Source organism: Nomia melanderi, chromosome 10 (genome assembly GCF_051020985.1).
Source record: "Nomia melanderi isolate GNS246 chromosome 10, iyNomMela1, whole genome shotgun sequence".
NCBI lineage: Eukaryota > Metazoa > Arthropoda > Insecta > Hymenoptera > Halictidae > Nomia > Nomia melanderi.
In genome coordinates, this window is record NC_135008.1 from 11,456,668 (window position 1) to 11,480,105 (window position 23,438).

At 29.0% G+C, this 23,438-nt stretch overlaps 3 protein-coding genes and 1 long non-coding RNA gene across 10 annotated transcripts; 2 read left to right on the forward strand and 2 right to left on the reverse strand.

Moving 5' to 3' along the window:
* Positions 1-1,852: 1,852 nt before the first annotated feature.
* Nipsnap (protein nipsnap) lies at positions 1,853-15,631 on the forward strand. Of its 3 annotated transcripts, none has more exons than XM_031980669.2 (6): positions 1,853-1,871; positions 13,996-14,151; positions 14,277-14,447; positions 14,678-14,846; positions 14,926-15,193; positions 15,283-15,631. In XM_031980669.2, exons 2-6 carry the CDS (start codon positions 14,069-14,071, stop codon positions 15,429-15,431), a joined length of 840 nt encoding a protein of 279 aa, XP_031836529.1. In that variant the 5' UTR covers positions 1,853-1,871; positions 13,996-14,068; the 3' UTR covers positions 15,432-15,631. The 3 variants fall into 3 exon arrangements, with proteins under 3 accessions (XP_031836529.1, XP_031836528.1, XP_031836527.1); XM_031980668.2 differs by lacking the exon at positions 1,853-1,871 and adding an exon at positions 13,579-13,748; XM_031980667.2 differs by lacking the exon at positions 1,853-1,871 and adding an exon at positions 13,709-13,870.
* LOC116428688 (transmembrane protein 53) lies at positions 3,066-8,011 on the reverse strand. Of its 2 annotated transcripts, none has more exons than XM_031980666.2 (5): positions 7,639-8,011; positions 6,658-6,724; positions 6,415-6,567; positions 5,567-5,692; positions 3,066-5,115 (listed from the first exon to the last, which is right to left on the reverse strand). In XM_031980666.2, the coding sequence occupies exons 1-5, from the start codon at positions 7,818-7,820 to the stop codon at positions 4,858-4,860; spliced, it is 786 nt and encodes a 261-aa protein (XP_031836526.1). In that variant the 5' UTR covers positions 7,821-8,011; the 3' UTR covers positions 3,066-4,857. The 2 variants fall into 2 exon arrangements, with proteins under 2 accessions (XP_031836526.1, XP_031836525.1); XM_031980665.2 differs by having other exon boundaries at positions 6,658-6,865; positions 7,639-8,009.
* Positions 11,641-13,305, reverse strand: slx1 (structure-specific endonuclease subunit SLX1). 2 transcript variants are annotated; one of them, XM_031980671.2, is made up of 3 exons: positions 12,719-13,305; positions 12,582-12,651; positions 11,641-12,489 (listed from the first exon to the last, which is right to left on the reverse strand). In XM_031980671.2, the coding sequence occupies exons 1-3, from the start codon at positions 12,895-12,897 to the stop codon at positions 11,938-11,940; spliced, it is 801 nt and encodes a 266-aa protein (XP_031836531.1). In that variant the 5' UTR covers positions 12,898-13,305; the 3' UTR covers positions 11,641-11,937. The 2 variants fall into 2 exon arrangements, with proteins under 2 accessions (XP_031836531.1, XP_031836532.1); XM_031980672.2 differs by having other exon boundaries at positions 11,657-12,489; positions 12,600-12,651; positions 12,719-13,293.
* A 3,416-nt stretch (positions 15,632-19,047) lies between the features above and the next one.
* LOC116428766 (uncharacterized) lies at positions 19,048-22,511 on the forward strand. Of its 3 annotated transcripts, none has more exons than XR_012999600.1 (3): positions 19,048-19,409; positions 19,511-19,673; positions 21,307-22,511. It is a non-coding gene; the product is annotated as an uncharacterized LOC116428766 (long non-coding RNA). The 3 variants fall into 3 exon arrangements; XR_012999599.1 differs by having other exon boundaries at positions 19,511-19,632; XR_012999598.1 differs by having other exon boundaries at positions 19,511-22,511.
* Positions 22,512-23,438: the final 927 nt, after the last annotated feature.

Consider the following 23,438-nt stretch of genomic DNA (forward strand, 5'->3'; position numbering starts at 1 on the left):
CGAATTATATTGGATGTTGTTACAAACTTCTTTTTATTAATAATAGCATCATAATTAAGTAAAGTTTATAAAATATAATGTTATAGAGTAAGTACAAGAAAATGCTAAATATATTAATTCTATTTGATGCTGAGAAAATGTTTAAGAATCTTATAAAGTATGTGTAGAAAGAAGTTGTTGAAATATTTTTTCTTCCAAAGTAAACAATATTCTATTTTAAATATTTTCATTGTTGTTAAAATAAACGAAAACAACTTCACTACTCAGGTTAGAGAAAATTTCCAATATAAAATAGATATACTAAATTATCTTATCGTATTTTATGCAGTATTATTGCTATATATACAGATTACATACATTATTTACAAAGATAATTATTTTGATATTTACATGTAACATATATCTTATTGACTTGTATGTAAAAAATGATGTTCCAAAGTTAATGTCCATCTTTCCTGGATTTTTTGATTCTAGACAAGCACTAGATAATAAACAATAATAAAACTAAATTATTTTGCCACTAACTAGTAGCCAAACTCATGTTAAGTTATAATAATGTTCATTTGACTTCGTACCAATCTTTATATTTTCTTCATACTCCAATCCATCATGTCTTTTTTAGTTGATACCCGTAGTATCACTTCCTTTACTTAGAATGCCTCATGCTATAAACAAGAAAACAAAAAATTACTACCAAAAGAAAAACAGAACATTATACGTACTTAAGAAATATAACTTATCTTTTCTGAAATTGGTGACTAACCCATTTTCTCGCATATCCTTTGGTGCTCCTTTTAAGTCTCTTCTCTCAGAAAAAAGTCTTTCAAATTTTCCACTGTTAATTTAATAAAACGTGGAGCTTGTTCTGCATATTTTGTTAAAGTTTCTAATGCGTGTTGTATTTCTATTTTGCTGGTGTCTTCCTCATAATATTCAATTTGTTCTTTTTCTTCAAGTGCTTCCTCTGCGTCTTCTTGTTCTCCTTGTTCGTCTTCTACCATATCGACATTTTCATCTTCTTCAAATTTATGTAATAATCGTATATTGTGACGATTTTTAAATTTTGCTATCCAGCCTGCGCTTGCTTTAAACGTTGAAGGTCCACCAAATTCCTTGTTTAGCTCTAATGCTTTATTATGTAATAATAAATCTGTGACTGGATCTCCCAATGTCTTTTGTTCCAACCACCATACGTATAAACGATTTTCTATATCCTCAAATGCAGGTTTCCGTAGTTTTTTTCGTTTACGTATTTGGATTCCTTGCTCCGCAAGGTGATGCATTGATATTACATTTCGTCGAATGCGGCGTACAGTGGTAGGGTGAATCTGATACTCGATAGCTAAATTCCTGACAGACATACCACATTCCAATTTTTCAGAAATTTCAATTTTCTGTCCTATTGTAAGGGCAGTTCTATTCCTCATGTTATTATTATTCGCTCTTTTATTTGGTTCAGTCTTGTTATGATTGGTCATTCGTCTCAATCAAATTTCTGTATTCGGCAATAGTCATGTATTTATGTCGATTAGGCATAAATAGCCGGGTACTAAACGAGTTGTAACGTGTCAGATACGCAGTGAGGTTATAATAATTTGCACATTAAACACACAAAACGTATATCTATATGTTCTACTCTTCATTTACTTGGGAAATAAAGTTCATCAAAATAACAACGGCAACCCGGGTTCTCACGTGATTTACATCTCATTGGTCCATTTTGTTTTAGGCAGTAACGTATTTTCTTAGAAATGTTCAACACTAAGGCCTGCATATTCTTTGAAAATGTATAGCTATAAACTTGTGGAACATACCACTCGAAGCGCTGATGCTAATTGTGACAGGTCATAGCCGGACGAAAGAGTACTTAAGTAAGTACATACTGTCGATGGTCATAGTTCGCGTTTTTCTATAGTGTGATTATATTTCATCATGTTTAAATAGTCATCGAAAAAATTAATCATTGTTATTAATATAGAAATAGCAGCGAATATTATAGTGTGAAGATTGCGTATAAACTTATTTTAAAGTATTAACAATTTCCTATTATTTTTTCTAATATACAGAGTTTATTTTGTTTAAAATGAATGTTTTATCAATTTTATACCTATCGTCGACGCCGTATTCTATTCCGGAGTGATTTACTATTCACGATAATGAATGTGCACTCGTCCTCTATGTTGTTTTTCTGCAACCTGCTTACGCAGTCTACTGTGTAGATAACATTTAAACAAAGTATCAAATTTACTTTTGTTGTACAATAAATAAGTGAGTTAAATATTATTATTTTTACACGTTATTAAAAATAAAACAAATACTTCAACTGTAGAGTAAACTGTATGTATATTTGTCGGTCATAATTCTAATTCTTGCGTTCGTAATATTATTTTTTAATGTGTTTTAAAGTTGAACAACTTAGTAACAATTCTAAATGATTATGTATCATTTTAGTACTATCAGATAGGAAATTTCTTAAGGTATTCACTTCTATATTTGTAAACATTAATCGTAAACAAATAATGATATTACGACTTATTTTGATGCAGAATTTGGATCAAAATATCAAATATATTTTCATCTTCGTACTTTTTACGATTAAATTATTAATCGCCATTATTATTAGTTCCCAAAATATATCTAGATTGGATACATGAACCTAAAATCATTTAACAAACACATATAATGTTTATTGATCTTTTTATTTGAAAAATATTACGATAGCTATAACTGAAAAATAGCTATAACTGAAAAAGCTTTACAGAGATAAAGAGGAATAAATTTATACGTTTTCATGTAAATATTTGTTGTTATAGTAAATCCTGTAAATTATAAATATATCAAATACAACATTTTTACATTTATATGTCAATAAATTTTTTTATTTCGACAATTATTTGAATAAAAATGTATTTCTATAATCCCTAAATCTTTTGTCAATGTTAAAAATATTAAATGGTTTCCGTTCAAGATAGGAAATTATAATACTTCGATTGGAAGTAATCGTAAAACCTCAACCGAAACAAATTTTTATTATTTATTTAACGTATTTATAAAAGAGCAACGAGTTGTGAATATTTATCAGTCTTTATTTATAACTAATTGACAGACCAAAATATATTTATATATACATATTTGTGTTTGTATATGCATATGTATGTAAACGTAACATTACTTGGTAAAGAGGGGTACAAGGAAATTTCTCTGTGTCATCGATATTTAATTACGCCATAATGTAATTGAAAGCTAAGTCAAGACCAGCTTGATTTATTTGTGCGAATTTGTTACGTCGGGTACTCAATTATCGCGTATCAAATACTATGTAGTTCGAATCCAGAAGTTTTAACATTTTGAAACTTCAACGTAATTTTTTGGCGCGCGTAACGATCGCATTTTCAAGCCTCTAAGTATTTATGTAAATAAAAATTTCGTTCCCTATGCTTTTTGGTGTTCGTAATATTTTACTACTAGATCTGCTTTGTTCGACTGCTCGACAATTCGCTACATCGAATTACAGATTTCCGTATAAGTTTCATTCCCAAGAAGTCAGAATTGCACTCGACATTTACTTCTACATATATAACATTGAAAAACGAATCACATGCGCATTTTACTCGTTTATTAGATCCAAAAAGAAGGCGATCGCGTTGACTTCAGGCACATCGATGTTAAGGGGGTATCCTAGCGTGACGGATCAGAAAACTCGATCTTCTGTTGCATATTATCGATAGTATAATTTTTTTTAAATGTGCTTATAAAATTTCAGAGTAATACTCGGGGAGATAACGATGTTAGAGATTCTGTTGCGTGACATGGTCAGTGCACAGCAACAAGTATTACTCAAAACCTTAAATACGTTTTTCACGAAAGTACATTTTCCGAGCTTGTTGCCACGGTATCTTAAAAACTACCGTACCGCAAAATTTTGCATACGCCATCGTCGGTACTTCAATTATGCCACATTCTTCTTTGATTTCTAAAATCATTTAAAAACTTAAATAAACACAGCAAAACGAAACTGTAAGTTCATAGCGTCGCCATTTCTTTCAATTTTTAATATATTCTCTTCTTTTTAGTGTCTACGATAGCTACATTCATACTAGTTGAAGATCAATTAGATTTTTTTGTCTGAGACAAGTTGAACGACTCAATTCATCAGCAATCTGTTTACTTTCTTCTTTCACATTCAACTTTTACGCGCTCCGTGGCAGCCATTTTATTATTCAACAAATATTACTCGACCAAAGAATTTGTAAATGCTCTCCAAAAGTGTAAAAAAACAACCGTCACACTGGAATACCTACTCAAAAACTTAGCGAGTAAAGAAAATGGAAGATACGAGGAAATAGAAAGCGGAAATGTAACAAGCAGAAGTGGATGAAAGGGGCAAAAAGCGGTCGAGTTGGCTATAGCCGTTGGAATCGTCATAAAAATTCGAACGTTACTTTAGGTGTACAAGTGAATCAGTGTTGAGTCTCGTTAAAATCAATCAATTGTAAATGCGAAGAATTTATCTTACAAGAAAGGAACCATGATTAATGCCTTTTAATTTAATGATTAAGTACACTTAAATTTTAATTATTATCCGTTGACGAGTAGAGCGCAGCAAGTAGGATGATAAATCATAAGAGAGTTCGATTATTAAAATAAAACTTTATTTTTTTATTTTCTATGTACTTAAAAACGTCTAATGCGCAGTTTCACTGTGAAACATATATATGTATATATATGTATGTATAAAATAGGTAAAACAGGAATAGGCAAGACTCAACGCTGATGAAAAAAGAAACACGCTTCAATCAGTCTCGCTGCTTCAGGAAAGAGAAAACCAAGCAGCATATCATCGATCCTCTTAGCTGTTCAGCCCAGCACAACTCTTTTCGTGAGACCAGGAAAAGTGTCGTATTTCCGTGGATTATTTTCTTCGCTGCATTCTTGCGACGATTTCAAACTTTCGAAGTTTAATGATGTCAAGCATTCGTGAATAAAATTGCAAACTGTGTCCACGTATACGTCGGGGTACGTGGCGTAATGCTTCACGTGTGGGGAATTCATGAAAAGCACCAGTTGCACCCGTACGCCACGCTCCGCCCTTCGTCTGGCAAACTTCTCGACGTCCTTGAAATAAGAACATATAAAATCGATTTTCCTAGAATTAATAAATATCGTAGAAATTAATATTTCGAGCAACTTTTTCCCCTGACAAAAATTATACGAACTTTAGGTACGGGTAAAAATTCGCGCGAGTACTTAAATACAGAGAATGTTTTTGTAAAATAATTTTATTTTATTTTATATCAATGGCATAGATATAACTTGCTGCTAATACCGAATTCATTCGTTAAACTAGTGAAGTATTGACTGAAGTTTCATTGCTAATAAGAAAATCGCATGGACTATTTTCGGTACCTAATAGTTTCCAAGACAATTGCAGAGAACTTTCGCTACTACTACATTGAATTTTATATATAATTCTATATGGAAATCGTGTATTTCTACAACATTTGCCAATTTTACGAAAATTAAATTATTGGACAAATTAATAGTAAAGTTCCTAGAGAATTCTTACCGATGCTGGGATCAGAGTGTCAGTGTCCGAGTAAAGAAATAATTGTGGCCAGGAGTAGGATTCCTCCGCTAGAGCAATCGGATTTGTTTGAACGGGATAACCGCGTCCAAACGTGTGCGCGATCACCTAAATGAACAATATAATATTGATCTTTTGCAATATTAGTTAAAATAATAATTAGTTTGTTAAATATTTAAGAAAGCATAATTAATAAAGGGACAATTTCAAATAGAAATATTGATTGTAATTTACAGCATAAACTGTAAGCAGTCATAAGGTATTAGAAAAATTAAAAAGAATAGTAGACAAATTTAGCATTACATTGACATTTCCTTGTTAAGTTTATATAATTACTGCAAAACGAAATATACGAAAGAGAGAGTATAAAAGTCCTTAGTTAAAGTTATAACTATACAGAATGATTATTTAAAGTAACATTTTTCATCGTCGTTTGATAATATATCAAGTTTACTTGATTGTACATGTATAAAAAAAGTACTTTGCAGCGTCGCGCGTTGTGTTATTAGTAATTATACTGATTTTTAGTCTCATACTTACAATTTTACAGCAAATGGAATAAATCTATTTTAATCGAAGAACAACAGAACCTTTAAATTAGAAATTTTTTTTGTTAAATTATTAAAAAGTTCCATTGACGTATGTCACTTCTTTATGTCCATTCTATTTTGATGTTTTATAAGTAAAGGTATACTTGTCTTCTAAACGTCGTTGTTCTTATTGTTGCGACCTCTTTTTTATGTTTCGAAGTTTAAATAAAAATGTTTATTTTTCAATTATACGACGTAAATTGACTTCTTAAGATAGGTAAAAATAATTGATACACATACCTCAAAGAACCAAAGTAAAGACAGGAAGATTGTAATGAAGAAGGACATCGGTATATTTGTAAGAGGATGTCCGCCTATGATGGCGCTAATCGCTTTGAATAATGCGGTCAATCTTCTTTCACCCGGTGCACTATCGAATATCACTCCTTTAACCTGTAATTTCAATAAAATTACAAGAGATGACCAACAAAAATAACTGAGGATGTAGATTTTCTGAAAATAGGTATTTTTATATCTTCTTACCATAAGTGGCGTGTTGGCCTGCTGCATTGCAAGACTCACGTGCTGATATAGGAAGGCACCGCCATTGCTGAATACATGGAAAAATATCGGATGCTGATCCAGACTTTGGTCTGTAATCACTTGGATCAAACGTTTCCCAATAAGAGGCATTTTGTCCCTTCGCCAAAATAGATATTCTACTGGCGCCGTGTATCGCAACGTGATGCAGCTAGGGCCAAACAATATTTCTGACGAATTTCAAAAACCAATTACGAGTAAATCAAACAAAAATGATAGCAAATAAATTACATAACGTTTCATTTAAACGCAATTATGTTTTTGCTATACATTTGCCGTATATTTGTCGAATACGACTTATATTTCTTGAACAAGGAATTAATTGGCTTTAAAATAAGAGATTATTTAATCTCACAATTATATGGTCAATATAAATGTGTATGTTACGAACTGTTACGCAAATTCCATTGTGCACGAGATAATCACGTAATTTTTTTTGGTTCAACTATTATTACAAGACGAATTTCAAGGTTGCGCCATGTGTACTCTTTTCAAAATGTTACTTGTTTTTGTGCAGATTATCAGACCGTTTCAGCTTTAATATTCTCCTATGCAGTTATCGATTGAAGCACTTACAAGTATTCGTTTCCATAATTTTTGTTTCTCCATTTTAACTTGTTGAATATACCGACACAGTTCGATTGAGAACAACATACGTCAAATTTTTGCTATTTCACCGGTTCCATGCGAGTAAACTGGATTCATTTGCTGATCGTATCATTCCTCCTGAACTCTTACACAAGGAATCGTAATCGTATAATTCATATTTAATACTACATTCCCTGACTTAACCGTACAAGTGTCTAGAACCTGCCAAATTGTTTAGACGTAGCTTCATTTAACATGGACGCACGATTTCAATAGGAAAAATCAAAGAGGAACATTCTGCCGAATCGAAATGGTTTATTTAGAAGATTTCAGTACCTCTTCTCCTCGTAGATCGCGCTGTACTTAGCCAGATATCTGTCCTGACAGCCGGCCCATCCTAGCAGCACGACTACCGGTCGCTTGTCTTCTTTGTAGACGGATACGTACTTCTCCTGGTGATCCTGGCTGCCAGTGGTCAATGCTGGATCTTTCGGGGACGGTGGAAACGATGGAAACATGATGTAATAGTCGAGATCCTCTTGATCGCTTATCTTTTCTGCTTCTCGTCCTCCTTCTCGCGAGGATGCGAGAGAAAGAGGGCGAGAAAGAAAGAGAGAGAGTTAACGACAGCAGGAAATCGAACGGTAGCGCAAGGGAGGATAACAGCTGCCCCTCTACCTCGGCGGATCGTCGGTTTCGAGTTGAGCTTGCGTCGTCGTCATCGGGAGTACCAGGTTGTCTGATCGATACCAACACCCCGCGTACCAAAGTTAGGTCTGGGTTAGGTCTGGAGCGGCATTGTACGCGACTACAGATATCAGCCTTCCTCAAAAACCGTTTTCCAGTTTTTTTTATGTTAACGACTAGACATTGGGGACCTTCGTTGATCTATTGCTGCATAGAGATTTTAGTTGATTCGAATTATCCAAACGACGATTCTATAACTGTATATACTTAGATATGATAAAGGGTATTTTGTACGAGGATTTAACTCTTTGTTTTAGGTCGTTATTCGTCTTCACAGATAGTAGATCATTTAAAAAACAAAAATTGACGAGCATGAAATGCTGTATTCTTGAATTTCTATGTATTTCATGTCCAACAGTTGAATCATTTGCACGAGCCTTTTGTACCTGCGTAGCATTTGCCTGTAACGATGGTTAAACAAACCACTTAACACTTAACCGGTCGGTTAGGTAAAAATACCTATTTAGACTTTGTCGTAGATTAAAGTTATTTCGAAGTTATTGATCATAATGATTATAAATTTCTTTATAAATCTATATATTTTTTCATGGGGGGATCATATGCTAGCAGAATTCATAGTTCACCTCCTTTTCCTACAAATTTATAAAATACTATAGGTCGTCAACATACAGCCATCGACCGGTTAAGTATAAAGTACATTCGAATTTATGGTAGTACATTCTACCCCAAGAGAAACAAGCAGAAGGAAGTTTGAGTTTACAGTGGTAGTATCTCTAGTAATCTCTTTCTCGCTTTTATTCGTATTTTTATTGTTATAATTATCATCCTTAAATGTTCTTTTTATGCTTCGTGTCTAAGTTAACGTCTACCATTTAGGTTTGCACAACGATTGACGAATGCACTAGCGCATGTACGACGAAAAAACGTTGCGTGATTCCCATTGCAAACCACAAAACTAAGTGCATGAATTCGTATCACTTTTTTCAAATATTAAATTTTCAGTTTTTTCATAAGAATTTAGATAATTCTTTTATTGCTTTTTCTTGGTCCAGTTTTGTTATTAATTATTTTTCGACAAGCAGACATTCTTATATTCTTGATAAGAATGTAAAATTTTATTTTTCTATGCAATGAGCATCATTTCTATGCTCTTTGTTTAATTGCTCGTATTATATAATGTATAAGACAAAAGATTGATAGAAGCAGTTTTCATTGTTACCACTTAAAAAAGTTGACAATACTATTAAAGAGAAAAACAAAAATTATAGTTGATATGCGACGGTTTTGAAAGCGAGCACTCTCTAATCGTTTTATTGCGGACAGTTATATCGCCGGACATTTTTGGAACCTTCGATCAGCTGGTCACCATATGTGGCGAAGTGATCATTTTTAGATTTTTCTCGTTAACTTCTACTTTGGGAAAGGCGTCTACTTCCGTACTACTGTTTCCTTCGTTTAGAAACATATCCGAGACACGCTTACAACGAAGTAGATCTTCGTTCACCATTGAAACAGCAATAGCATCGTTTATCGAAATAAAGAACGAAGTACAGTGAGTCACAGCCAAAATCCTACATCACATATACGAATACGTTTCGTATCGTGAAAAAGTTCAGGAAGGATATGGGGGAAAAAATATCATGAATCTATATTGTAAATGTATCTATATTTATTATGTAGTAGTATCAAAAGGAACAAAGTTATCTAAATATAAAAAAAACAAAATTACTATAATTCAGCCTGGAAAACGTCTCACAGCTAAAATCGTACATTTGTAGAAAAGTGACCAACAATTTGTTTAAATTAAAAATTAATATTTTGTTGGGTGCCCACGACTACATTCTACCGCACGCAATCTATTTGGCATAGATTTTACCAATTTTTCAGTAAAACTGGGTTCAATTTTTCTCCATTCCTCCATTAATACCCTTTTTAAATCATTTTTATTTTTAATAGTATGTTTCCGGATTCTAATCTCTAATTCATTCCAGACGTGCTCTATCACGTTCAAATCAGGTGATTGTGGAGTTGCGTTTAGTACTTTAGGGCAATTATACAGTACCCACATTTTGGCTACATGCGATGTGTGTTTGGGATCATTGTCGCTATAAAACTTAAACGAATTCAAAATCCCTAATTTTTCGGCACTGTCCCTCAAATTGTTTTTCAAAATATTTATGTAATCATATTTATTCATGTTACCTTCGATAAATGCTAAGTTACCCACTCCGGCAGCGGACATGCAGCCCCAGACCATTACTGATTGCCGTCCATGTTTTACGGTACTGTTTAAATTTTGTATTTTAAACCTCATTTGGTCGACGCCACACCGTAATTTTTCCATCTGAATGAAATATGTTAAATTTACTTTCGTTCGTAAATATAGTTTCTTTCCAAAAATCAAAATCTTTGTATATATATTCTCTTGCGAAATCTAGTCTCTTTCTTCTATTCTTCTCGTTTATAAGAGGCTTATTCCGAGCTGTATGACCGTGAAAATTATGTTTTCTGAGTATTCTTCTTATTGTTTCTGGATTTACACTTTTCCCTAAATATGTTTCTACTTCATTAGTAAGTTTAGGTGCACTGATCTTCGGATTCTCTTTAATTTTTCGTACTATCCATCTTTCGTCGTACGCGTTGAACTTTTTGTTTGGAGCTTTTCTTGACGCATTACTTATTCTATTTTCGTTTTGGTATCGTTTTACAATATACTGAACAGTACTGGCCCTTCTACCAATAATCTTCGCAATTTCACAATAGCTTTTTCCGCTTTGAAAATTTCTTATAACTATTTGTCGCTCTTCTATCGTTGTCTGCTTCATTATTACTATCTTTCTCTTTTTTTTTCAACTACGAACCTTACGACGCTAAACGACAACTGCGAGTACGCCAAACAATGTAATCTTTCATTTGTTCCATAATTTTCATTTGTTTTCAGGGGTTCCCCTTGGGGAATATTACAAAATATATATACTGTACGATTTTAGCTGTGAGACGTTTTCCAGGCTGAATTATAGTAACTTTGTTTTTTTTATATTTAGACAACTTTGTTCCTTTTGATACTACTACATAATAAATATAGATACATTTACAATATAGATTCATGATATTTTTCCCCCATATCCTTCCTGAACTTTTTCACGAGACGAAACGTATTCGTATATGTGATGTACGATTTTGGCTGTGACTCACTGTATATGTATAGTATATGTATTTATATAGCCAATAAGCAAATTTTACGAGTTACATTCAATGTGAAGTGAAACTATATAAATTTATGGATCAATTCAGTATATACGACTTTAGATTACAACTTAAAAGAATACAAATGTAACATGCAATGTTTAACATTAATATTTAAAAAAGTAAAGATAACGCATTGAATGATTACTGACTAGGGGTGTGTGGGTACTCAAATTCATGGATATCTTTTATGACGTTCGAGTTGGGCGGGTACCGGAAATATACGAGTATCCGGATAACATGAAATTTTCGGATAATACAATGAGTTCGGGCAACCTGACAGTTTCGAGTATTTCAATGTTACTAATATCTGTAGTATAAATATTATGTTACATATATATGTAGATTTAAAAACAATTTATTTAAACAATCTATAGTTCAACTTTTTCTTATTTTACACTATCATACGAAATAATAAAAAGATACGAAATACATTGGGAAATAACAATTTTTAGTATAAAATATTATCTATTTGTACAAAGTTAATGGTACTTACAAAAAACATTGCATTGACTTAGAGTACACATTTTAAATCCATGCAATACATGTACAATATATTTTAAAAATTAAAAAATAATATTAAACACCTCAATAATGTGCTATATCACATAATTGTCTAGCTTTATCATTTCTGTATACATTTAAAAAATATCTAATTTATGTCTTTTAGTATAACTGAATTTATGTGTTGTTGTCATCAATAGTGCATTCTTGCAAATCTTCATAACAACCAATTTTTTTCCTAATCAGGTCACCCCATAAAACGTTACTAGCACAGATTGGACAAGTACCTTCAATTGGTATAATCATATTATCTTTGCAAAACAAATTTGCTAAGCAAATTAAATGAGCTACTAGCAGACAACTAGGTTTTATACAATGAAGTAGCTGCCTCTGTTCTACAAATAAACCACATATAGAACAAAATATAGTAAAATCATCTAAAATTTCCGTTTCATTATCAATATTATTTTGTGACTTTTTTATCTTTTGAGAAATTACTTTTCCACAGCATACAGGCATATGCATTGGAGCTGAAATATAAGTGGAATATTCTTTAAAAAATTCATAGTCTAACCAACGTATTATCAAAGGTAATCGACACCATGGTCCAACTTTTAACATTTCTGTTAAAACTGTTAAACAAAATTTAAACGTTTTTTGTTGTGACCGTTTCTGAGGCAAATGCCTTAGACGTCGACTAATATGAGGATGTTGCCAAGCCCATTCAAACTAAAAATAAAAATTTAATTGTTACTCCTTACAGTTAATAATAGGATTTTAATTTTAATTACAGAAATAATAAAAGTTATTTGTGTGCTTACAAGAACAAGTAAACCTACCCTGAGTGCAGATGTACTGTTTGGAAACCCATGAACAATCAATATCATGTTCCTAAACATAAAAAACGAAGGCTTCATAAAATTAACTAATAATTAATAATTAATAGAAATGATATTACCATGGTCCTTTATTGTTTGTTTTCCTAGCTCCTCCAACATCTATACCACCATTATGTTGTTTAAGTCTTCGACAAGGATTAACTGTGTATCCTATGTATGTTCTTCCTTTATACTTGGGATTCATACAATACAATAAATATACTCCAAAAAAATGTTCTATTACTTCTACATCCTCCATTTTAATAAATTATTTGTTAACCTAAGTTATAACATGTTAATACTCATTTATTTAATTTCATTTAACTTTGCTACGGCCCTCAGTTCAGTTGTATATTTGAAATAATAATAACAAAAGAGACATTATTAACAGTTTATAAATTTCTCAAAAAGATAAACATTCCTGAAAGACTAAGAATATGGTTAGATAGAAAAAGTATAAACATATATGACAGTATTAAAAAGAAATAAAAATGGGATTGGGTCAAAAATGACCCGAAAATGTAATGAGGTTAAACATCTACGATTGTATATAACCTAACATTCAGTTTGAAGTACAAATTAACCCAACCTTTCCTGAAAGACAACGTTTGCGTCAGATATAAATATGAATATAGTCACACAATTTTGTTATCAAAATAATTTTGATGTATAGAACTTTTAAACACAGTATAAATATTTTATTATAAAATATACTTTAATAAAATAAATAAAAATTAATATTGAAATTAAGAAAATTAATGTTCTCTTCATACGAAAATTTTAATCAAATTAATAATAAAATAATATATAGATATTTATTATTTATTATAATATTATTAAGATTATTACATCGTATTAAAAAAATATGGAGACTTTTAGAAATTTTATTTATAATATACCAGTATATCCTAAAATATGTGTTATAATATTCATTAATGAAAAGCGTAAAAGTAAATGGATAATATTATCGTAAATTTATTTACTTCAATTCCTAAAAATACATTTTACAATTTTCAACAAAGATTGATATATATATATATATATATGTATATAGTAGTATAGTAATGAAGTACATTGTAGAGGATATTGTGAAAATTTGTTGAAAAACATGTAAGTCCATTTATTTTTTAAAGTTCTATAAAATGATAAATAATAAAAGGCTTATCAGAATACGCAGGCGTTGTAGCGCTAAACTTTGTAAGCGCTATCAATGTAAAGTACTTTCCATGATTGTAAGTCTTATTCAGTATAAAAAGAAAAAATCGTGTCTGAAGATTATGAATAAGAATAAATCAACAACATTAGACGATAATTTTATTGAAAGTTTTGATCGAAAGCGCCGTATATTTAATTGCAGTGCTGACGAAATCGGGCACTGATCTTAATTGGACGCAGAAGAGCAGAGATCACTACACAAGGATTCAGTAAGAATGGCTGCCGTTTTGAGAAGATTCAGAGCCGCGCAGATTACAGCGATCGGCAATTTTAAATTACCGTCGTTTTCTAACAGCCGGTAGGCGAACACGATTCCAACAGCTTGGGGAACGCTTCTTTTTTCATATGTTTCGCGTATAAACTTACGCGAGCCAGTCTAAGCGGCGGCGTTTTAGGGCAATAGCCACATCGTGTGTGTTGTAGATCTTTTGCAAGTTCATCGATTCTACATAATGACAGTAAAGGACAATGGCGACAAAAATCCGATCCAACCAAAGAACCTCACTCACGGATGCTGTCGGATAAAGGAGTTATTTATGCCTTGCACACGCACAACATGCGACCTGATTCCATTGACAATTACTTGACCAATTAGTAAGTGAATTTCTAATTTTCTTATTTTTATCTTTTTATCTTTTCTGGCCAATTTCGATATCAAGTTATTGTTTTGAATTGTAGGAAATAAAATTTAGAATAATTATACAAATCATTTTTTTCAAGTCTTTTTTTTTGAAGCCTGAAAAAAAATATTAATTTTTATACATGCTACAAAATTAACATATGCAAAAAACTCTTTTATAATATAAAATTTTCGGATATTACAGTGAACAGATTGTTAACATTCTAAACTCAAAACAGTCTGAATTAAAATTGGAATTAGTTGGTTCATGGACTGTCACAGCTGGTGATATCGATCAGGCTTTACATCTGTGGCGTTATAATGGTGGTTATGATAGCGTTGATCGTGCACAAATTGAGTTATCTAAGGATACAGTATGATATTATTAAAAAATTTATTTATGTGTGACATATATAAAATAAAACTATAATAACACGTTGATATATTTTTTAGACATATCAACAGTTATTTAAAGAAGGTGGCAAATATGTACGATCACGTTATTTGCAATATTTATTAGCATTTAGCTATTGGCCTATTCCGACAAAACGAGATGATTCAAACATATATGAAATACGCAGTTATAGACTCAATGCTGGTGGAATGATAGAATGGGGTAATAATTGGGCAAAGGCCATTAATTTTAGACGCCATAACAATGAACCTTTTGGTGGCTTCTTCTCACAAATCGGTCGATTGTATAATGTCCACCATATTTGGTGTAGGTATTAATGTTGTGGTAAAATTATTTTTCATTTCACATTAAAATTATCTTGTTTCAGTATTAATGTAAAATTAAAACAATTCTAGGCTATAAAAGTCTTCAAGCACGAATGGAAACTCGAGAAAGTGCATGGAGGTCTCCAGGATGGGATAGATGTGTTGCGCATACAGTACCAATAATAAGAGAAACACATTCCCGTATTTTAAGTCCCACTAATTTTTCACCAACGAAATAAACATTTTTTTATCAAGTTAAATACATTTGTATATTTCAACTTTATTCTTTATCTTTATATTATAACATTCTAAAGGCATTTGTTATATATACACTACATTTATTACCATGTAAAGTATGTGCTCAATATAAGGGATTGTAATACTTTATTGTATTACAAATGCTAAAATATATTTTAATAAAATTTTATTTTCTTTGTTACTACGGTGCTTCATGATACATCATCATTGTCAACTTCAGCGCAACGTCTGTATATAAATGAGAATAATCAGTTATATATATATGGACTTCTGTATTATCCTTTATTAATATATACTACTCATAATTTCATTTTTAATATGATATAGACTAACACTATAATTTGATAAAGACTTATAATAATAAGTATTTTAAGAAACATTTTGGTACAGTACAAATTTTTATTGACATAAATGATAATAAAAAGAAATTAATGTACGAAATGAAAATAATAAAACACATAATTAAATACCTTTCTTTTTATTATCTAATTAATACATTAAATTTTATCAATTTAAATTAGTTATTATAAACCCTAATTTAAATCGTAAAAAATATTTTTTTTCTTCAAATTAAAAGGGCACATAATTATAATAATTACAGAAATTAATACAAGGTGTTATTTATATTTCATTTCATTTCAAAATCAATATTTTTACAAAGATATTAATGTTTATGATTTAAATGTTATAAATATTATTTATATAATAAAGAAATGTAATATCAAAGACATTGTAATAAAGAAATGTAATATCAAAGAGTACTATTTTGTATTATATAAAAGCATTTTTATGTGAGTACATTATTGTTACTTCAGTTTCATAATTTCTCATAGAGTCTATTAATGATTAATTCAATCTAAAACACTTCAATGTTATTTAAACTTCGACATTATTCTTATGGAGTGATTTCTTATTGGTATGTAACATTGTCAAGTTTAAAAATTAGATCTATCTTAATACTAATGAAATACATATTTTTTATCTACGCATATGAACATGGAGTTAGTTAATTCAAGGACGATTTTATATGATCTACGACGCTCGTTTTATTAAAAGTTATTGCATTAATGTACATATGTTTAATGCACATTGTATACATTTTGATTATTATACAATCAAAAGTGTTCTCTTTTGATGTATGTAACAGTAATTGTGATTTCTGTGGCACTGACTTCACAGTACTGATGCATGTTAAAAATAGAAAAAGTAAAAAATAAAATAGACATTGAACTACATTAACATGTCCTTATAGTCATATGAAAGATGACATATCATTGGAGAACTTACAAGCTTTATAGTATTGAAAATAGAAAACATCTTCAAAACAAATAAATATTAATAATATTTTTTGCAATTATTTACAATATGTAGGTAATAATATTTACTTTAAAGGAAGAATAGATAATATTCTTAACTTCCACAAGAATATTGAATTGTTCTATGCCAATTGAGTATACTGTACACAAAGAACATTATTCAGAAATAGATTCTATAAGTGAGATTATTTTAAACGAAGTAATATATTTTGAAATAATAAATCATAAATTTTTTAATCTTTATTGTGATTTGAAGAAGAAAGCAAATGATTGTTAAAAGAAGTTCATAATTTTTAATCTCTATTAATATTTAAAACATAGCAATTACATTAAGTATTAATATATTATATATGAATGAATTTTCTAACAATTGTGTAATACAAATTATTTGCAATAAAAAGAACAGAAGATTAGAATTTGTGATTTTATTACCATATTGTGCAATAGAAAAAATTATGTTTTATATTTCTAAAATAAAAAGTTTACTAAATAAACATTTTTTCTGTTGATAATAACAACTTCTTGCTTCTTCTTATAATATTTACAATAATTCATAAATGACCATCCTTTATGTAGATTATTAAATTTATGTTTAAATAAACAACTGCAATAAATTTTAATATTTTTTTAAGCAATTGATCACATATTTTATACTCTTCCAAATCGCATAAAATTTAGTAAACAAGTTTGTGTTTTATTTTACATAATCATTTGACATAGAACAACTGTATTAAAATATTTCATTTTTTAATTTCAAGTAAAAATTGTTCAAATTCGTATTGTTCACTCTTTTTATCGATAAATTCGTTATATACTTATGTATGATATTTTGTACTAAATGAAGTACGAATAATATACTATCAATTAAAGAATTTAATTATATTGCTGATGATATCAAATTATCACGAAACATATGTGACAATTTGATTTGCAAAACTGTTATGAATTAAAATAATTAAAAATTAGCATTTATATAATATATCAAACGATACTGCAAATACATTATACACATATACATACACATTTATTAAATGTAAGATAAAACCACTGCTTATACTAAATCTTAATATAATACTAAAAGAAATGTAATTCATTAAGTGGATGGCAGGTAGACATTCTACCACTTTCCATTAATATTTATAATTATATAAAAAGTTTTTGGAGCTCCATTATTAACTTTGCATACAGATTAATTTTTTTATTCACATAAAATCTGTACACATATTGCCACAAAATCTATCATAGATTTTCACCTATGCATGCTGTGAAGTGTTTTCCAATTTTCTAATATCATTCTTTTATTAATATTGCCAATTCGTATGTGTAAAATTATTCACATACAAATACATTCACTAGTATATTTATTACTTAAACATCAAACAAAGTTTTCAGTGTAAACTAAATTTTAAGAAAAAATAATGTACTAGTATTTTTTATCAGTTATTATCTATCTTCAGATATTATAGATTTTAATTTAATAAATGTAAATACGCTGCTAAAAAGTTATGCCAGAACCATGAATTTACATTAGATGGATGTAAGGAAAAAATATATTGATAAAATTTTCATGAAGTATCAATTGATAGTAGATAACTGATATTCCATATTTATTTTTAATTGGCTAGCATATATATAACATTTAAATTAAAAATATTAATTTAGTAGCCAGACCTTTGAAGAATTCAATAAATTTTATCACATTAAATTAATATTTATTTTTATAAATTAGTATTTGTTTTTAATTGTGACAGATCCAATATCAAAATCTTATACATACAGAATGAATATTTACAAAATACTAGCAACAGTAAAAAGTAATATATTAAATTAATACTTAGTAAGCTGTTGTAATAGTCACACACTTATGGTCAAATATTGCAATTTATTTTGTCTTTACTGTTTTTGATACATACATACAATTGGACTTATAGAGAAGTCGTGCTACATTTACTAAGAAATAAACTCATTTGTTATATTATGCATTTATTATAACTCTCACTGTAAATCAGCATTATATTTAAGGAAATTTAATTTTAATATTTAATATTACTTATTTTTTGCATATATGTTTTTTGAACCAACTTCTGATATACAATTTATTTATGTAATGTTAAAGGAAGCAAATTTGTTTACCAATTATTTTTAATGTATTATAATAGACATCTTATATGTAGAATAATAAATTTCTATGCTCATGCGAGTCACAAACTTATGTGTGCATATTAATAATCAGTAAACAAAAAAAATAATTCCTAGTGAGAAGAAGGCAATTATTCTCCATTCAATTAAACAATGTAAGCTGGCTTGCTTAGTCTACTTGTGTACTCCACTCTTATAAAAGTGGAAAGAGAATGATTGTAAGGACTTTAATATATACTATACAAGGATAAAATCTATTTTACTTTAAATTTATGTAATTTACTGTTAGCTAATAAAAGTAATTTTATATTTAAAATAACAAGCAATAAGTAGGTTAAACGTGGAAGCTGAAATATAGTAGCATTGCGTCGTAACTTGAACAATTCGCAACATACAGAACCAAGTTATACATCAGATTAGCACCATCGCTGGAAGTTTCCATATTGAAGATGACCAGACCACAGAGATAAAAATTCTCAAACCAATAATTTAATATTCTTATGGGTATAGCCATTATTCGTAACAGAACTCGTTAAAAATTTGACATTACTAAATGGCTGTACCTGAATCAGTGGCCAAATTTATTAATTTTAATCAATTTTTAGGTCATCTTAAGTATAGTCTACCTCAAGATGTTTAATATATGTGAGGTTAAAGTCCCAAGCAACATAATCTTAGGTGGTCTAAGTCAGACGTATGAAAGATGTGTGAACTAAGAAAACACAATGTAAGAAGTTCATAAAATATTACAAATAGCATGTCAATAAAGTAGGTATTTATGTTAAAGTAACATGATATAATTATTTTATAAATAGAATGCAATATTACAATTGAAAATTTGTGATTTATCACAAAGGCATACACTGTAAAGTGGAATCGGTTGAGACTTAAAACTCATAATATGAAATATCAGTAGAGAGAATCAAAGTTTTTGAAACAGTATAAATAAATATGGTGTTAATGCACATATAGAAAGTCATTAGATGAAAACCTTAAATACAACAAAGTTACATTAACCTTGCTCATTAGAAAAGATGAGAAATAGATTGAGAACAGCTAACAGAGCAATATATAGACTTGATCATTATTATTTATAGAGCTGATATTGCTGTAAAAACATAATCAGTTTTCAATTTTTATCCTTCCTTTTGTTTCTATTTTCACTAAGAAAAATTTATCGTTTAATTTATTTGCAGTTATTTTACAACCACTTATTTGTCTGGTTACGGTAGAAATTAGTGTATGTAAAGTCTTGGTATGTTTAGCATTAATACTAAGATCAAGTATCTAGATCTGGGAATATGAAAAAAGTACATTTTCATATTTAATGGAATGTTTCACACTGAAGAGTCTACTTGTTAACTTCATGACCCAACCAATATGTTTAGCTTAGATTTTAGCTTCTTTAAATACTTTATGGAATTCATTGGTTTGAAGATTACAAACAGGATTCAAAGATTGACTCTATCACAATCTATTAAGCAGAGACAATATTTGAGATGAAAAATGGAAAAGAAGTGATATATAAAAACATTAATAATTTTGTCTATAAAAGCAGAGATTTAATATGAAATGAATCAAAAGATCTTGTTGTTATTGCGTATTCCTTAATTTAGGCCTAGTTTTAAAAATATGTAGGTTCAAACAGGCATTAAGCAATTTTTCAATCATCATTCAATAATTACGATTTAGAGATGCAATTACCATTACACTGTACTTTGACATACTATTTGGACAAAGTATTAATATTAAAGCAATGTTAACATTGAAGAAGCTATATTGAAAATATATCTATTGATTTAAAGTAATTCTCTATAGATGCGAAAACATTTGAATATAACAGGTTTTCTTGTTTTGCATTTTTGGCAGTGTTTTGTTGGACTAAATATAAGTACCTTAAACTGTTATAAATTTGGGGGCACAAATTAGAAACTATGCATTATTATATGCAGTGTTATAAACTACTATATACTTTTTGAGGATGTACATTTAATGCATAATCTATGAAAATAATGACTTTAGATAAAGGCAAGATTAATTAACATCAGATTCAATTCATCACAAATTTTGCTTCAATGTGGAAGATTAAATTTATTGTCTATATTTAAAAACATTTATAAGTCAACTAAAATTGACCCTAACTCAAATTTCACAACTGCGCTAAAGAAATCGAAAAAATACATACTATGAAATATAATGTTGGAACAAAGATTCAAAGATAATTTTGCAATGTGAATTTTATGTTTATCAATGGGAATTAAAAGTTGCAAAACATAAAAGCAGAGTATCTAATACAGAGAGATCAATTAGCATGAATCAAAGCAGTTCAAAAAGAAAACTAAGATACGTCATCAAACTATTATAGCTCAGTTTCATAAAAACATGTATTATACGTTGACAGAAAATTGGCACCCAGGACGGCACAGAGGCAAGAGGAGTCTTTTGATGTGTGCTTTCTTTATTCTCACTGTCACATGATAGGATTAGATGTGCAATTGTTCTCAAATTTTGCTAATTATATAAAAAAAAAATGTTATGTAGTATTTAAAGTAATTTAAAAATGATTAATTTTGTTATAAGTCATGGATATAGTGTAAAATGTCTAAATTTTACTTTTAATAATGCATGTTCACAGTACTTCTTTTCATACAATTTTTTGTATTATTTGTGAACATATTTTTACACTCTTACTCATGAAAATTTTAATATGTCCCATAAAAAGACTGTTTCAATGAAATTAAATAATAATTTTGTGTAATAACATATTTATTTATTAATATATAACGTTATAATAGCTATTCTATAACAAAATATACTATTCTACAGAAATATTCAAACAGATAAAAATAAAATGGATATGCCTCTCATAAAAGTAATCATACATTAAGGTATAACTTAGTAAATCTTTGTTATATCACAAGAAATGCTTAAATTATGACAGAAATTACCCCACCATTTTTTATTTGTCATCATAGCTTTTTTATTCAATTATGTTTAACAAGCAGTCAACGTAAAGAAGAAGAAAAGATATAAGCATAGAAATTTTTAATGTCAGTATTAAATTTCATAAAAGAAGTTAATCTCTAAAAGAATAAAGAAGTTGTCAAAACAATAAATAATGATAAAAATAAATCATGTAATTAATGGTCATTCTATAATTTTTAATAATGAAAATGAGATTTTTGTTACAAACGAAACATAGTCTCCCAAGTGAAAAACAATTAACTCTTGAAAATTTTCAAAGGTATTCAAGAAAATTCGAATATAATAATTGCTTACAGTGAAAGAAACTTCTGTTTATGATATCAATTGTATCAAGAGAATTGACTTTATAAAATAACAAGATAACGTGGTGCATCATTGGAATTAAAAAATATAATCCTAGTTGTACAACATAGAGGCAAATGCTATTATAGATCACTGAACATATTTAGATATTCTTAAAAAACATTTGAAGAACAAGCTATTTTGATCTTTTAAAAAGGTCAAGCTCCTAAATATACAGCTCATGTAAATTAGAAATGACTACTGTATAATGTCTGAAACACTTTTTTTCTTCACCTCAGTTCTCAGATTAAAGTATGTTTGGGGTTAATTAAAAAAAAATGTAAGAAAACGTAACATAATGAATAAAATTATAAAAATGCTTTAGAGAAAAAAGCGACAAAGGTCCGATTGAATTTGATCGCAAAGTTCATATATTCTATGTTAAGAAAATTAAAAACTATTTAAGGGAAAAAAGACTTAACAAAATATTTATGTAACTTATAATTTCGACAAATAAGATTGCAAACGTTTTTGTGAGATGCGTAACTTGTTTTTTTCTTATTTGTTCAAATGTTTCTAGAGAATAATAAATGTTGTTATAAAGTAGTTAATATTGCTTCATACGTTAATAAATAAATATGTTGTTAGATGAAGTTATTATTCATTTTAATCGAGATAGCTCTTTTATAAGATGTACAAAGACTCTTATAAGTAACTATGGATAAATTGTATCATTCGTCATATAACACAATTGTGTAATTAAAATTAACTACAGAATTTATTGTATTTAAATTAATATGGTTGGATAAGGATATTCTGTGAACGATAATTGTTATTAAATGTATTAATAAAAATTCGGAATCATACTTTTTACAAAAAAATCCTTATAACGTTAAAAAATTTTCCTTATACAATATGTCTAATTTAAAAGCATACATATTAACTTTCAAACTATCCAATATATGAAACAATTTTCTCATGAAAGCAGTTTGATGTGATAAAGAAAGCTCAAAGGAATATTTTAATTGTTTTAAAAATTATTGTTTATGAGATTCTAATATGAACGTATTTTTTTAAATTGTTTATTACGAATTTCAACCTGTTTTGGACCATATATACAAAGTGTCTACTTGAACAATAATTTGTTAGATATATTTATAAAATTAGTGGTAAATATATATCAAATTTGGTTGATGTCTTTTACTCATAACATAGAAACAATATACTTGAAATACGTGAGTATATTTTCATATTCCTGTGCATAAT

Bases quoted from the DNA above. Each gene is read 5' to 3' on its own strand.
- LOC116428688 (XM_031980665.2), bottom strand. From the start codon at position 7,820: ATGTTTCCATCGTTTCCACCGTCCCCGAAAGATCCAGCATTGACCACT. The intron at 6,568-6,657 runs GTAAGAAGATAT...TTGAAATTACAG, and splicing joins AGGCCAACACGCCACTTATG to GTTAAAGGAGTGATATTCGA. The intron at 5,116-5,566 runs GTAAGAATTCTC...TCTTATTTCAAG, and splicing joins ACACTCTGATCCCAGCATCG to GACGTCGAGAAGTTTGCCAG.
- slx1 (XM_031980671.2), bottom strand. From the start codon at position 12,897: ATGGAGGATGTAGAAGTAATAGAACATTTTTTTGGAGTATATTTATTG. The intron at 12,652-12,718 runs GTAATATCATTT...TTTTATGTTTAG, and splicing joins ACAAACAATAAAGGACCATG to GAACATGATATTGATTGTTC. The intron at 12,490-12,581 runs GTAAGCACACAA...TTTTATTTTTAG, and splicing joins GGGTAGGTTTACTTGTTCTT to TTTGAATGGGCTTGGCAACA.
- Nipsnap (XM_031980669.2), top strand. From the start codon at position 14,069: ATGGCTGCCGTTTTGAGAAGATTCAGAGCCGCGCAGATTACAGCGATC. The intron at 14,448-14,677 runs GTAAGTGAATTT...CGGATATTACAG, and splicing joins GACAATTACTTGACCAATTA to TGAACAGATTGTTAACATTC. The intron at 15,194-15,282 runs GTAGGTATTAAT...AAACAATTCTAG, and splicing joins TAATGTCCACCATATTTGGT to GCTATAAAAGTCTTCAAGCA.